The sequence below is a fragment of the Larimichthys crocea genome, chromosome XVII, assembly GCF_000972845.2.
Source record: "Larimichthys crocea isolate SSNF chromosome XVII, L_crocea_2.0, whole genome shotgun sequence".
NCBI lineage: Eukaryota > Metazoa > Chordata > Actinopteri > Sciaenidae > Larimichthys > Larimichthys crocea.
Genome location: NC_040027.1, coordinates 18,774,433 through 18,791,267, shown reverse-complemented (window position 1 = coordinate 18,791,267; position 16,835 = coordinate 18,774,433). Strand labels below are relative to the sequence as shown.

The window sequence follows — 16,835 nt, the reverse complement described above, 5'->3', positions numbered from 1 at the left end:
ACTGACTGATATTTATGGTAACTGTGATAAAACACCCCACTTACAAGACAATGTACCTTCCACTTGACTGTATATTAGGATATTATAATTGCATTTTTTTTTTCAAAAGTGGTATTTTGTGTCTTGATTATCATGGAGAAACACAAAAAGAAAAAGGCAGATAAAGGTGTGGCTGTTTCCATCACTGGATCATGTTCAGTGTGTTTCCATTGTGCCTTCTCAGAGTCAGGTACTGCAGACCTGTGAACATGTAACAACAAATAGTCTTTACATTTTCCACTGAAACAGACATTTCTTCAATTGTCTCTTGTAGTCACAGTATTTTCATTTCTTGTATTTACACAGAAATGAACTACTGAATAACCTGACATCTTCTTTTTTTTTAAACTATCTGTTCCAGATAATAAGTGACAGTTTTGTTCTGGCAATATCCATTTTTTGTTCAGTGGACGACCATGGTATACTGGAAGAACTTCACTTTTACAGGCTTTGCAGGACATCACTTCACTGTGCAAGAAATCCTTAATTGATTTTTCAGAAGTTGAGTCCTCTTCAAACAGTCGTCGATTTTTGACATCGGTTAACAATTTTCTGGCTCTGAAATGAGTCAAACTGTGGATTCTGGTTGGTTTGTTGGTTGGCTGTTAGCTTAATAGCTGCATGCTGAGGAGTTTATGACAAATGAGGGAGGTTTGGTTGATCCTGGTAGGCAAAGGGCAGAGAAAGTATTGGGTGGACAGGATGCCTCACTCTCCTTAGTAGAATTGTCCATGGAAAGAAAGTATCAGTGGTATCCTTTGTTCCAGATAAGAATCCATCCAGGATAAATGATTTCCATATTAATTTCTGTATGCAGTTTTTGCATGGGAACACGTGAAATCACCTGTGAAATGTTGTAGACAAAAAGGCACAGACTAAAGTTCAATACAATAATTATTTAAACTTATAACCACTCCGTTTATTGCATGCTGAAATATAAAGCTTGTACTGTAGTTACTAAAGTGCAACAGCGACCACCTATGTTTTCTTTGGGACAATCTCATTCTTCTATCTGACAGAACATATACGGTCATTACATCATTTCAGACATCCCTTACTAATGTATGCATGCTTACCGTCACATGCAGCGCCAGGTGGCTCACTGTTTCCTCCTGACCACCTGTTTGAGGTGGAGCTCACTTTCTGCTGCCACAATAGGCAGCTCGTTCTTCAAGTGGTATGAGATAAGGTGGCTTATGCTCTCAAATAACATGTCTTTGGTTCGGACCTGTATGGAGAACGGGCCAAAGAGGAGGGAGGAAGTAAGTTATTGTGTTCACCACACACAGCACAAACCCTCTAATAAACCTCTTATACAGTACTAAGCTGTTCTCCCTTGCTGCCAGACTTACCACTCCTTCTGGGTCCACCAGCAGAAGATGTTTGGGCAGGCCACAGTGCATGCCTGTTAGCACATACTGTCCTGGGTTGGTAGTGCTCTCCCGGACCAGAAAATCTCCATCCCGGACCAGGAGTCTCTCTGCATCCCGTCTGCTCATACGGCTGTGGTACCATGTCTCCCTGCGGAGCTGCTCCTCATTTGGGGCCACAGGGGCTCGACGGCGGGGAGGGCTGGGCCACTGGTCCTCCAGGACCCGTACACCTCCAGCTGCAGAAGACACACTGGACCCAACAGCTCCGCCACAGGCCTCGTGGAGCTTCAGGGCATCCTCAAAGGGCCCTACAGGGTCAGTTTCATAAATGTGGTCACTCGACAGTATTTTTTAAATAAAAAGACTTTATCTATCTGTCAAAATGTGTCACACTGACTCTCAGGACTTACTCATGTCAAAGAGGTCCTTTTTGGGACTGTCGGGTGCCCTGCCCCCTCGCTGTCCTTCAGGCCCCCGTGAATCAAGGTTTTCCAGATTCTGTGTATTAACATAATGATGTTCCTCATAATCTCTGCTGCCTGGTGGCTGGCCATCAGCACACAGATAACCATCTGATGTTAGACCTAAAACAAACAAACAAAGAAGCTGTCAATACACTTCAGACTTCTGGCAGGACATGTAGCTATGAGTATGTGTTTGTGTGTATATAAGAAAAAAAAGTTTCTTATTTTTTGCCTCCATCTAGTGGTTGAAATCATAACTTGAAATTTATGTTGTTTTTTTAAGTTATGTTATGTTATGTGATCCAGGAAAGGAAGGCCAAGAGTTCCATCTGCTGTAGAGGATAAGTTCATTACAGTTACCAGCCTCAGAAATCACCATTAACAGCACCTCAGATTAGAGCCCACAGCCCAGCTGACATATCCTCACCAAGACTGTGTGAGTCAGGCCTCCATGATCTAATTGCTTGGGCCAAGAAACACAAAGAATTGACATTAGACCAGTGGAAATCTTTGTCCAAATTTAAAATGTAGCTTCTGTGTCTTTGTGAGACACAGGGAAGTTGAGTGGATCCCACTGTGAAGCATAAAGGTGGGGGTATGATGATTTAGGGATGCTTTCGTGATAGTGTTGGTGATTTATTCAAAATTCAAGGGACACTTAACCAGCATGGTTACCACAGCATTCTGCAGTGAAATGTAATACCATCTGCTTTGCTCTTAGTGGGACCATCATTTGTTTTTCAAAAGGGCAATGACCCAAAACACACCTTAAGATTATGTAAGTGCTATTTGGCTAAAAACGGAGAATGATGTAGTACTGCACCAGATGATCTGCCCTCCACAAATGCCCAGCCTAAACCCATTTTAAATGGGATGAGTTGGACTGCACAGAGTGAAGGAAAAGCAGCCAACAAGTGCTCAGCATATATGGGTACTTTTTAGGACTGTTGGAAAACCATTCCAGATGACTACTTCCTTCTGACTGAGAGAATGCCAAGAGTGTGCAAAGCTGTCATCAAAGCAAAAGGTGGCTACTTCAAAGACTATAAAACATTTTGTTTACCTCATAATTTAATATATGCTGTTTCATAGTTGTATCTACAGTATTAATATATAATGTTTATGCATAATAAATGCTAAATACTAATATGTTTACATGATAAAAAAGAATGGTGTGGTCTACACTAAATTCCTCCAGAAAGTTAATAAAAAATCATTTTCCAAGATAACTATTGTAATAATCCAAATGGAATTCAGAGAATCTTGAGGATACTCCAGGCCTCCCTCATATCAGAGATGACAGATGACTTGAACCAGAAGTCCTGAGCCAAGTCTTTTATCTTGAAGGCCATTCTGATTAAAAAGATCCCAAGGATCCAATTCTATCAGGGTGATCTTGAGAAGGGTCCAAACACTGTTTTTGCCAATAGCTAAGTGCATTTTATTCAAAAGGCACAAAGTGCAGTGATGACTGGACATGCGCCACATTTTGTAGACGGAAAAGTTCACGCACACTTCAAATCCATCCAGAAATCTTCAGTTTATTCCCTCTTAAAGCCTTTTGTTTTGCTAAATCTGTAAAGACTAAAGTGATAAATCCTCTCTATGACAAACTGGTGAGCAAGTTTGTCTTTGTTGTTATATCGGTGTATCACCACAGGGTGTCTCACCTGAGCTGCAAGTCGTCTCAGTGTCCCAGTGAAGTTCATAACACAGCTGTCCAGGGGGATAAGATGTTTGCTCCCTCCTGGCCGGTGAGCCCATCTGTAAACACATACACACCAGGAAAACACATCCTAAATACATTTGTATCTCCATACCTGAATGAACAGCTCTCCCATGTCTTGTCCCTACATAATGAGGTTTTAAAGCACTCTATTTGAAACATAAGCTACAGCATCTCACCATATGTTGAACAAGCTTCTGGAAGAGAGGCATGATTTCTCTCACCCAGTAGACAGCAGAAGAGCCAAGGCTCTTTATTTAATCAGATCTATCTTTGGGAATTATGGTGCAGGCACATCAGGAAGACAGTTATGGGGTATATTTTTATACTCCTAAACAATACGGGGAAGGACCAGGAAAACACATCAGTCATCAGTTTATAAGGGAAGTATCAAAGAGTTTTGCTGGAATCAATGTCTGGCAAAGCTTAGTCATGCACCTCTTGATGATGACCAGATATAGTTTCAATTACATCTCTAATAACATTAGATGGTAAGGTTTCATGTCATGTTTACATATCTGGCAGTAGCCAAAGCTACCACAGGTCAGTCCAGAACCCGACCTTTCCAAAATCATCCCTGGAGATTCACCTGTGCTGTTGTCTTGCTCTGTGGTTGGGTGTGGATGTGACCCAGCAGGGCTCCACTGGGCCTGAGCCTGGAATCCACCACCCCCCCAATAGGAGGCTCCTTTCCTGGGATGCTGTTGTAGTAATCATGGTCTGAGAAGTCCTCGTCTTCCCCCCACATCGGCTCTTCTGTCCGAACAGACCTGAAGAAAGGCAAAAAAAAAAAAGCTAAGTCTAAATAAATATAGTGAAAACAATATTATAACTACATATTCAACACCACAACTTCTCTAATCTAAACAAGTATGTTGATAATTATTATGTTATTATTAATAGTGATATTAATAGTGATCAGAATGATAAGGAGATCTGGGTTCTCAAATGGTTTTAGTCCGATCAAATGACATCTCCACATCCGAAAGTGATCTACAGTATATAAATCTTCTGGAGATTTATATAGATCACCAGAGCTGCTGCTGGCAGCAGGAAGGTGTGCATTTGAAACCAGAATAGGAAAAGACAGTCTGGAGTTCCTCCCGTGTCTGCAGTGGCATCAGTGCAAAAACCTGAGGTTTGGTCAAAGGGGTGAGAAGATCTGTGAGGATCAGTGTTGTAAGATGGACTAAGAGGTAATACAAGAGCAAACTATCATGTCTCCTTGTAATAAATAAAGGAATCTGAGAGTCGTACAGTAGATCAGGTTTTTGTGGTGTAAAAATGCGACTAAGCTCTTTTATGCATGACGCCTAACCAGTATTTATGTCAAATTAAGTATGATTCATAAGTAAGCAGACACCATCTTCACTTCCTCTGAGTATCAATCTTACAGAAAAGTTGTATGCACCATGGTGTCTGTTGTTTGGAAAAATATGCTGCAAATAAATTATTTACTGTCACCACTCCACAGATGCAACAGATTTGAAGGACACTGGCAAAAAGTCTTTAAAGTCTTTTCATCTTTTCATGGAAACCATAATTTTGGCATGTTACCTCTCCACTGATGCCATGGTTTTGGGAGGACTATGTAGATACTGTTTGAACTGCAGCTCGAAGGCTTGGCCAATGGTACTGATGACACTCTGGGCTAAACCGTCTGAGCACTCCAGGATGTGACACGCTGAAGAAGACAAAAAGGAGAAGTTTTTTTTCCCACTAAATCTTACTATTTTAAAATTCATAGAAAAATTATTTTGTTTCCATTTGTTGCATAAGCTATGCTAATGCTAATGTAATATGTTTAAGATACCACCTGGTATTGTATATAGATAGTTATGAAACAGGAAGTGAAGCTGAAGGAGAAGCTTTCTGGGACATACCTCTCTGATTCACTGGGTCTTTGGCCACATAAGCAACATAATCAGGCGTGTCCTGCAACAGACAGGAGGAAAAATCAAATTAGACTAGATAAATTAGACCTATATAACTAAATTAAAGCCCTCATTGATTCTTAGGTCATGAGATTGGAAACCAGTAAAACAGAGTTCAGTCAAATATGTGCCGTCTGCCAAAATGTCCATTCCAACAACATCATAAAAGGGAGGAGGGAGTTAAACGATGCACTCACTGTGTCTCCCCCAGAGGCGAATGAGATAGACTGCATGGGATGGTGTGCAATCACCTGAAAGAGCCAAGAGGATGACACAGAGTCAGAGGGTTTGCCAATATTCGACTTTTCATCATTGATTCATGTAGATATAGACAACACAAATGGACAAGAAGAGTAGAGATGCCAAAATAAAAAAGATTGTTTCATTGAAGGACAGACCAGAGTTCAGAAGATAGATGTTTTGAAGTAATGCCAATAAACTACCCTGAAGTGTGGAGCAAGTTTAGTGTAACACAATAATACACATAATACTCATTTTAACCACTGTGGAGCATTTAAATCATTTCTTAAAACCCAGATTTAGAGAATTTACCACACTTAGAGAAAACTTAGAGACTTGCAATCAAAGGAGAAATTAATTGATACACATCATTACCGAAATATAATAAATATAAAAATACTAGCATAATACCTGTCGCGTGGTAGGGATAAGCAGACCAAGGCCATCTATGGAAATATTGACTGCAATACTCATGCCTGCAAATCGTAGATTACTCTTCCCCATTACGGACTGGAGAGCTTTGTTCAGGGCCTACATGAGAGAGAGAAAAAATAACCCAGTGGAGATTACAATCACATATTTGAAGCTGGAATTCAGAAAACAGGAAAAGCATCCTGTATTCACTATATTTATTGTGAGAGACGATATAGATATTCAGAGAGTATGACACAAGATGAGAGTTTCTTTAAAGCACTGTACTATCCTGTGTGGTGAAATAAACCCGTCAAATCTAGTTCTCAAGCAGGGATAAAATAAATCAGCATATAGTAACAATATTAGAATGAAACATGCACAGTAAGATTAAAGTTTACTATTAACCTTTTTCCTCCAAGCTCCCTTTCCGCCTGGCACAGCTTCACACAGCCTGTTGATGGCTTCCCTAATTTGGGGAATGACAAAAAGTCAAAGGTCAGACTATAGTGGGGCATACTGACACATTCATCATCTAAAAATCACATGGATTCATCTTAACTGAGCACCCAAATATTAACAATGCAGTGGCAACAATGTGAGCAGTATAACTGAATTTAAAAGTTTTGAATTCAAAGCTACGTAAAACTTCTGCATCACAATGGTTTTATCAATGAGAAACCTGAGGTTAAACATGAACAGAAGCTTTCTGGCCCCTCCCTCGGGCTGAGGTCATAGGTCATAGAGCCATTACAGTTCAAAGGTCAAGAAAAGATTTCCAGCAGATCTGTCCACAAGTCCTAAACTACAGCGTAGTTCTGATGATGTTCAAGGACTTTACAAAGGAAAGAATCACAGACATCAGTAATGATTGTTTATCAAACTCGAACTAGGAAGAAATAAACCTGTAATTTGAGCCAAAATACAGTGTCACGGATATGTGCAATTCCACATCTTCTTCTGCTTCTTCAGGGCATCGTTATTCACATTTCAGTGCAATTCTCTCTGCAGATTTGTTACCACTTTGCTGTGAAGCTGCTATAACTCCTGGGAACGGCTGCCTAATGGGCGTTTAAAGCTTCTGTCCCCTGTGTGTCTGATGGCAGGAGTGAGGCATAATGTGGATTTGAGGCTGCAGCTCGCGCCCTCGCTGCCAGGGGACAGCGGGGACAGCAGTCAAGAACCCAGCTGCCCCTATCAAGTAGCTCGTAAATATTTAAAAAGCAGCGTCCCGGGCCCCATCTCGAGTAAAGGTCTTCTCAGGGATTTTTGAAAAAAACACCACGATATTTGAATGACTCATGCTGATGAGAGGGCGGAGGGGGGAAGGAGGAGGAGAGAGATGGGCTGTTGTTGTTGTTTTTGTCTGCAGCCTCTGTATCTTCCCTGCAATAAAATGCTGTGCCTCATTATCACTGGCGTTGCTGTTTAACACCATGACACAGAGAGGGCTGTTGGGAGAATGAGCCTTCTTTAAATCTATGAGCTGCAGTACATATTTGAAATTCTGACATGCACTGAATGTTTAGTTGTGGTTTTTCCATGACTAAATTAACTTGTGTACAAGTCGTCAAACTGAAAACAAGGCCAGCTCTGGATGCATTATAAAGTCACCGACTTTAAAATGCTTTTTTTGAATTGCAAGCACATCCAATTAACATATAGTAAAATATCTATAAAGTTGGTTAGATTGATTGAGACCATCAATCACTGACTTTTGGCCTTGTGAGACAGATGGCCGGTCTCGTCTTCCCCAAGGAATCAGAGACCCAAGGCCTTGTGTCGTTAGCATCACTGAACATTCAAAAGTCTGTTTTAAAGCTGTCATTGATAAATTGCCATAGACTTGCTACTGAATAGAAAAAGACCACAGCGAATTTGACTATGGGCAAGTCCACTGAAAATGAACTACACAGCCAACAACCACAAGGATGCAAGAACAAAACACATTTATCATCAGTGCACTGACGTCATGCAGTCAGTCATACTACAACACAACCTGGTGTAGTCAGCTCATGCTCAGTATGACTCTCCTTTTGCTGTTTGTTTTGAACTCTCCAACGCCACCCCCACCCCCTACGCCTCCTCAAGAAGTTACAACCGCAGACATTATCCAGTAGGGTGCGTTCATGGGGAGCACTGCAGCTCTCCACAGTCATTAGCAAACATCATCAATAATAGATCTGCCTCTCTATCACTCCATCTCTGCTGCCTCCTCCCCCCCGCACTTAAGCCTCGGATGCACGGTGGGCTCCGATTACTGCCGATCGATTGTGGAGGAGAGAGAGGAGGGTGAGAGACAGGGTGAGAGGGAGTGGGGGAGTGCACTTTTCCCATGAGGCAAAGAACCCTGCTTTTATAACAATAACATCACATGCAGGGCATAAAAAGACACAGACACAGACATACTAAGACCCCGAGGTATAGTTTTATACACGACCTGTCATGCCACTGAGCACATAGACAGTAGTTCTGTTTGTCTCTTAACTGGGACACACAGCACTACTGCTGCCATTGTGCAGAACCTTGTGACTTTAGTTTTGATTAACATATTTTATACTTGCACTGGCATTACATTTTAACTTCAAATGGCTGAGCAGGGTTTGGTAAATAGGATTTCAAAATGGGACATTCCCATTAAGTTTGCTGTTTGATCCAAAAGCTACAGGTGTGATTCTATTTCTCTCTTAAAATATGAAAAATCTAACCTCTCTTACTCTAAGTAACAGCTCAGAACTGACAACCATTGTCAGTCATTTGATATCATAGTGGTTGATTCTTCAGCTAATCCTATACATCTTGGATCAAATTCTCCCGACTCATCACTACCACTAGAAATGATCACCAGCTTACCTTGTCACCTGAGTCCGCGTATTGAAATCCAGGGAGCGCATTGACTTCAGTACTTCGATGCAGCCCATGTACTGTAAAAAAACCCCAAACCAAACAGAAAAATTAAAACAAGTTTTAAAATATGGATGTGGACAGATTCTGGTCAAAATTAGATGCACCTTTCAATATAATTATAAACTTGTCACATGAAGTTTTGTAAATGCAACCAGTGATCTCAAAATCATTTAAAAAAAGAAATGCTGCAAAAATTGTCGAGGACAATAACTTGCATAATAAATAAGCATGTTTAAAATACAACAATTATAAACAAAAGTATATAACATGTCATACTCTAATGGTAAGCATGTTTTCAACAATGCGTTACAACCTAACTCAAATCCACATATAGCCCATTAAAGTGTACTCCGGCGGGTAGCAGCCAGCTGAGCAGCTTCCTAATGGCTGTCAGGTTGAGGTGCTAATGGCACCTTGACTAGATTAGCAGCACTAAGAGCTCCAGATCATAGACAAACTGCAGCGTCTTAGGCCTCTGGGGGATGCTAAGGGTGTGAGTGTGTTTGTATTTGAGGATGTGTCCTGTACTTATTTGCATAACTGTAGTTATGTGAAAAAAGAACTTCATGTTTTTAAAAAAAAAAATCTATACAGTATAATGTAACATCCATCTCAGCTGATGATGATGTCTTATCTTCTGCATTCACAGCACTGATTTAAATGTAACCGTTTATTGTGACATTAGTTACTGGACCTGCTGTTTTTCCACCTGACTCCTCATGCAAGAACTAATCTTAAATCTCATACAAAATGGAGTTATGTGAAGCTTCAGAAAATATATGAGCTTGTGTGATTTATGAACTCCTCATGGAACTAATCTGGCGCAACATAATTTACATCCTCTCCTACAGCACTGGCTTAGTCAGTGTCATATTTAGTGCAGTTTCCAGGATTGTCTGTGACAGGCAGCCATACAAACAAACAGACAGAGAGAGAGAGAGAGAGAGAGAGAGAGAGAGAGAAAGAGAGAGAGATCAACCTTTGAGCCTGAGAACTTAATGAGCTTTCTAACTAGATTTGGAGATGGGGGGAAGTCTTCCATCAGGAAAATTGTCTCTCTCTTTTTTCTTTCCCTCTCTCTGCCAATGCCTCCATTGTCACACACTCATCTGTTGATACAACACATCCCCTCTTCTATCACCCTAACTGCACTCTTATCCTTTTGGTCAAGTCTCCAGCACACTATTCCTAGGACTACAGGGAAATTGAGATTCCAAGAAACATTCCTCAGAAATCTAATAACACCAGCGTTCAAACTTTTTTTTTTTTTTTTTTTGCTTCGAGGCCGCCTTCTTGCAATAAATCTAATCCGTTTAATCATTTATCAATGCAGAAAATGTCATTCTCTAATAACTTCTCATTTTACCACTGAAGAAAGGAAAGGTCAAGAAGTATGCTTGTTGTGTAAGGAGGCATGGGTAGATGTTGCACAGATACTAAGGACAGCTGGATCTAAGCAAGCAGTATCAAGATAGAGGAGACAGTGAAAGATTAAGTTTGTTTTCAGCACATACAGTCCTGTCTTTTTTATAATCCATGTTGTGAGCAGTAACACCAACGTACATTTTTGATGTTGTCGACCATAAAGTTAATTCTAAATTCATACTTTTGCGCAGATTTTAGACCACAAAATCTACTCTTTACACTGCACTACAAAAAAAGCAATGAAAAATTACATTACAGATATTCATAATTTAACAGGGATGTGCTGTGCACCAGATTGTAAAGGGGCAGGATAAAATGATAGCAGTCTGGTTTTAATATAGCTCTCTAAATGGTAGCTGCTTTGGCAGCTGCAGTGCTTTGTTTGCTGGTTGCTGCAGTGTCCTGGCTGTCAAAGATGGCAGATGCAGGCCAGACACCGAGCCTGACAAAGAGAAAGTGTAAAGGAGCAATGCAATACTAAGAATCATACTTGTGTCTTTCCCAGCAGAGGAGTGTGTGTGAGTGAGTGAGCGAGAAAGGGAGGCACTGAAACAGAAATAGAGGGAGAGAGAGCTGTGCGCTATGGTAGCTATGCTGATTAAAAATGGCACAGTGCAGCAGAAATCTACTGTCACTTTGACACTAATACATGCAGCAAGTACCCCTCTCTGCATAGACTGCACGCACAGTGCTGCTTTAAACATCGTGAAATGCATCTCAAACATTCATTTACACAAATCATCTAAAATGATTGGCGTACACCTAGCTAAGCCGTTAAAAGCTTGGTTTGATAATTAACTGAGATATCAATCAAACATTAGAGCAGCACTTGTTATGAATCTAGGAAAGCCCTGGATGGTGATGAGAGCTCATTCATCACTGGACCCCTCCCATACCGATCCAGCCGTCCTCTTCCACATCACATGATGCAAATGACTGTGATTAAATGTAATTGAATATAGGAGTGAATGGTGCCTGTATAATGCCATTAGAAAGCATGCTTGGGCCCCAGACTGGGCTAATCAAGAGCCATGTCATTAGTTTGAGGAGGAGGGGAGGGGGGAAGAGCAGATCAGTGCAAGAGAGGCGGAGGTGAGGAAGCATGGGGGACCGCTGAGGGGAGATCATTGACATTGACGTCAAGCAGTCTGCTTGGGATGGTAACCCTTTGTAAACACAAATCACATAGTACACAGTGATAAAGGTATCGCTTGATAAGAGATTACCTTTTTTATTTATAATCCTCATTTCTCTGGTGGGACAAGTGACCATCCACTTCTTTACATAGCCCGATCTTTTTTTTTCTAAAAATCCAAAGAGTTTGTGTACTATTTGTCAGTCGAGCTTACTATAAAGATGCTAACTATAATAAAGATCGGGACTCACAATGCAGAGGCATTGTAACTCACATTTTATAGATAAAATCTGTGCACACACGTGAATGTAAACAATCCTGAAAGCACACAAAGAACACCACTCCCACAGGCTTACAGTGGAAGCTCTGAAGCAAACACAGGTTACATGCATTATAAATACAGATAGTGTATATGATGCATAAAACCTACAATAAACAGGGCAGCAAAATAATGCCCCTGACTACAGTCTGCACGCATAATTTCATAGTTTATCTTTCTCCACCCTGACGCCTGTGTGCTATCCTGACGCAGTCTCCCCACCAGCCACACCAAGCCATCTATCTGGATTAAATTATGTATTCCCCAGCCCTCGCCACATGAGCTGCATAACAAACTGCCTGGCACTGTGGTGTCCTTTTGTTTCCCACCCAGATAGAGCAACCTTTAAATAGGGTCATTAACATTATGTGGCTCACAGATTCCTGTGAGTTTTTAATTCATATCTGTGCACTAGAAAAAGAAAAGTTATTTCTTTATGTTGTGCAGACTTTCAAAACAAAATTTGATTTAAGAGGATGTTATTTCACAATGGATACACAGTATGCACTTAAAAAAGCTCTCCACTAACTCACCCTGACAATATAAGAGGCTCCGGGTCCTGCAATCTTCTTGTCAGGGTGCAGCCAGCCTTGAGAGGGTTTGTGGATGAAGCTACCCTTCTGGTTGAAGTCCTCTCCCCCCAGCCACATGCCGTCTACCCTTGTCCTGCGACTCATCCCTGACCTGGAGCTGCTGGAACCCCCAGGGCTCGCCATGACCTCTGTGGCCCCAAATCCGTGAGCCCCTGGACTAGAAGAGTGTGCCGCTGCAACTGCTCTCTGCCCTCGAAATGCCTGCAAAGAACATGGGGTGACACAAACAGGGTCACAGGAGTTAAGCACCGCCGCAAGACTGGCCACTGGACCACTGGCTGAGGTCACACCACTGGGCCTGTGTGATGATGAAGAATGGGAGACAGGGGCCTGGGAAGGAGCCGCTGCTGCCTTTCCCGAGTCCTTGCTAGAGCTTGAGCTGGAGCTGGAGTTGGACGGGCTCCGGCTGAGCAGAGAGTTGGAGAACTTCCACTGGGGCATCTTAGGGATGAGCATGCAGAAGGTAGTGGTGGCATCCTGTTCCCCATCCAGGCAAGGAGAGTCAGCCAGGGCTGCAGCCCCAGCAGAGGAGGACGATCTGGCACTGGGATCCAGAGGAGGCAGGGGAGGCAGAGGAAGACTCGGGGTGGAGGATGGGACCACTGGTGTGGCCACAACTTTGCCGCTCATGGCTAAGCTCTGCATCAGGTCGTCGGAGGAGGTCACAGACTCGTTGCGAAAGCGGCCATACTTTGGCTTAAGGAGCATGCCCGGAGGAGCCGCCTGAAGCAGGAGCTGAGTGGGGGGGGGATAACTGCCAGAGGATGAGGAGGGGAAAGGGGAAAGGGGGAAGGGGAGGGGGAGAGGTGTAATGGAAGAAGGGGAGAAAACTAGAGAGAAAATCTTCCAGGTAGAGTCCTATATCCTTGTCAACTGAATGCTGTCTGGTCCTCTCCCGTTCTCACACACGCACACACACTGTCCCACTCTCATGCCACTCTCCTCTGTGTCTGAGCTGGCCTGCTTCCTTTCACTGCCTTAGGCAAGCTTGCTCGTATGCTCCCAGTCTCTCTCTCTCTTTCTCTCTCTCTCTCTTTGGATGATGTCATTGGGTCTATTAGCCCTGCCCTGCCCGGCTGCTCTCAGACTGTATTAGCTAAAACACATCTGCCTGAACCACCCTGCTCTCTCTATCTCACACACACACATTCACACTCTGCAGACCACCAGTTTTTTCATATATATATATGTATATATATATATATAAAGGAGATTCTGTAAATGAATAACGTGTCAGTGTACATTATCTTTAGGATAGGTTCACAGTTTCAAATCTCTTAAACCGAATAATGCATCAATGTATAAATTGGGAAAAAACAAAAAAAAGCCATAATGTGGGTGAGATTGAATTACTTTGGGTTACTCAAAGTAAAGTCGCCACACATTGAAAGAATAAGCAAGAATTTCTGTGTTACAGCGAGGAACAAACTTAACATAATTTCCCAGTATTTGTTCTTACTATCGATGTATTGTACGTGATTTTTATTCTATTAAATATTTGTCTAGTAAATATTTCTATAATATTTGTCATCTGTCAGTGAATTTTGCTAATTTGTTAAAGGAATGTTTTTCATGTACAAAAAGATAAAAGGAATATTTCATTGAACAAGCACAAAAATACAACACAGTCTACTGTAGCAATACCCACTGATGGGGCAATACAAAATAGAAATATTAACTAAAACATTGATTATACTACTATACATACTGAGTCTCTGTCCAATTAGCTAAAGTGTATTTTGTGTAAGTGGATTTCTGTGTATGTGGGGGGTGAGTGCGTAATTCCATTTGTCGTAACAATTGACGCAAACTTAACAAAGGCAACAATACAGCCACACACACACACACACACACGAGGGACTACGTGTCTGAAAACATCCACCCTATCCCATCTGTCTGAATTCTCTTCCCAACTTCCATTCCATGCGCCTCCCCTGAGAGCAATCAGCCATCTCAGCATGATTCTTTAGCTCCTCGCTCACACTCACTGTGTCACACCAAATCATTTCCACTCTGCTTTCTAATTCACATGCATTTTTCTCTCACAAATATGTTTTACACAAAGGCAGGGTAAGGTATGCATCAGCAGTCAGGATTTTCAGTGTGAAACGCAAAGTAGTTTAGGCAGAGATTTGCACTGTGCAGCCTTTTTTTCCCTTTTCGTGGTGGTCAGATCATGCACATAGGTCGGATTGAATGCAAGGTGCTAAAAAAATAACGCTTGATGATGCTCATGTTTATCCTCGAGGCTATGAAGGAGGCACTCAATACTAGAACCATGAGATAAATTTTCATTTTGTTTCCTCCTTCACTTTGTAACTCATTGAAACCAAAGATGTGTGCTTTCTGCCACATTTTTTGTATTTTTCCTGTCTTAGTCATAATGAAAAACATTTATTTCATATATTATAAATCCTATATACGTCATATATTGACATGTCTATCATAGCCCTGGTAAATCCTACTGTACTGACAGAGGTTACTTGCAAACCTTCTGGAAAATAAGAGAAAGAAAAATAGTCATAGAGGTTATAAAATAGAGAAAAATTACATTAAATGCTAACAGAACAGATCAATATGCATTGGTGGTCAAAAACAAGCATCTACAAAAGTGAGCAATGTCTGCATTGATTGTGAAATAATAAGTCAGGGTCATCTGTTATGCAGAAAGAGGGGTAATCTGCTGACTAAATAAACCTGTGCAAACATGGAAAGGCTCATTATGTTCCTCCAATTGCTTAAATTCAATAAAGCAAGTAATAACAATTTGTTTAGTCGCATAATCAGTGTGGACAGTAGTGTAAGATTGTGTTGTCTGTCCAACAACGTGTCTATAACAATGTATAGATAGTAAACAAACAAACTACACTGATTAAAATATGTTCAGATTGTGCTGAATCCTGCAATATCTGTAAACTACAAGTCATTTAAAAAAACTTACCTATATGTCAGGCTCTGAGGAGAAAGAGGATGAAAGTAAGATCCAGCCCAGTGAACTTCTGATGTCTTTTATCAAAGAATGGCATGTGTTTGCTACAAATATCATAGTAGAAACGAGCTGCAGCTGTGATTAAATAAGAGAATAATTTAATTTCACTAGTCAGAAGACCACATTACAACAAACCACTCATACTAAACCCGCCAGACACACACACACACACACACTTTCCTGGTTGTTTGCTATAACTTGTTGGTATAAGAAGTTACTGATAAACCAGATGGGATCAATACATGTTGACAGATGTACAAGAAGCTGGGCTCAATGTGTTCTCTTTTCTGCGAATAAACAAATAACTATTTGGCAACATACTCATATATGGGAGCCAGTGTTACCTTAAACCAAATTAAATAAAAGTGTTATCAAATGAACAGATGCAAGAGCAGTCATTTAAAGATAGTATTAGGTTTTATTCCCATAAACAATAAGAGATACTAATTGCTTCTGATGAAACACTGTATGTTAAATCACTTTATTACACTGTGATTTTCTGTATGTGAAGAGTTAACATTTACCTCCTGACTTTGGTAGTCTGCATGTACGAAGTGGAACAAATCATGCTGTGAATACACCACCAGTCATTAGCAGCCATTACCTTGACAACAGTGATTACAACTAAGAACAACAACATAGGTTACAAAGTCCTCAAACTATACTTTTTGGTTAAAATGTAAAGAAGGGGTTTATTTTTAACGAACTTACAAATCGTTTACAGAGAAAAGTCATGTATTTATGTTAAGACTAGAGAGAATATATAACAGGTGATTAATGCATTTCAATGTAGTTTATCATGATATGAACACAGTAATCATTGAAATATTAAGAATAAAATCTGTTAAGTCAAATAAACTTAAAATTTAAGTAAAAGTGATCTATTTTTAAAGTCACTTAGACTATCTAACAAAAGTATAACCAAATATATTATAAAACTAATTGTGAGATAACTTAAATTGGATACGACAGCAAGTTCTTTCTTTCAAATCAACCAACATAAATCATTAACATCTGAGCCCTCCAACAAGTAATAGGCTAATAAATAAAGTAAGTTATTAAATTCATATATTGCATTTTTTGCTTTAATAATCCTTTGGTCTTTTAAGAGCCAATGCAATCAGGCAAATCTAGTGCATATAATGATTACAATAAAGGTCTGGTGGGCTCTATTTGCAGAATATAATATGCATAGGTATGCATAGGTATGTTTTCATCAGTGTAAAAGGATCTTTATGTTTTTGTTACCTTAGGATGAGCCTTTTATGTCTACAGATACA

General features: G+C 40.7%; 1 protein-coding gene across 3 annotated transcripts; it reads right to left on the bottom strand.

Annotated features, from left to right (window-relative positions):
* Nucleotides 1–95: 95 nt before the first annotated feature.
* shc2 (SHC (Src homology 2 domain containing) transforming protein 2) lies at nt 96–15,756 on the bottom strand. Of its 3 annotated transcripts, none has more exons than XM_027289971.1 (14): nt 15,508–15,756; nt 12,507–13,320; nt 9,041–9,111; nt 6,596–6,656; nt 6,188–6,307; nt 5,734–5,787; nt 5,486–5,537; nt 5,160–5,286; nt 4,192–4,372; nt 3,547–3,640; nt 1,823–1,996; nt 1,392–1,720; nt 1,116–1,267; nt 96–883 (listed from the first exon to the last, which is right to left on the bottom strand). In XM_027289971.1, the coding sequence occupies exons 2-13, from the start codon at nt 13,272–13,274 to the stop codon at nt 1,139–1,141; spliced, it is 2,160 nt and encodes a 719-aa protein (XP_027145772.1). In that variant the 5' UTR covers nt 13,275–13,320; nt 15,508–15,756; the 3' UTR covers nt 96–883; nt 1,116–1,138. The 3 variants fall into 3 exon arrangements, with proteins under 3 accessions (XP_027145772.1, XP_027145773.1, XP_019135108.1); XM_027289972.1 differs by having other exon boundaries at nt 12,507–13,301; XM_019279563.2 differs by having other exon boundaries at nt 12,507–12,767; nt 15,508–15,752.
* Between the last annotated feature and the right edge of the window lie 1,079 nt (nt 15,757–16,835).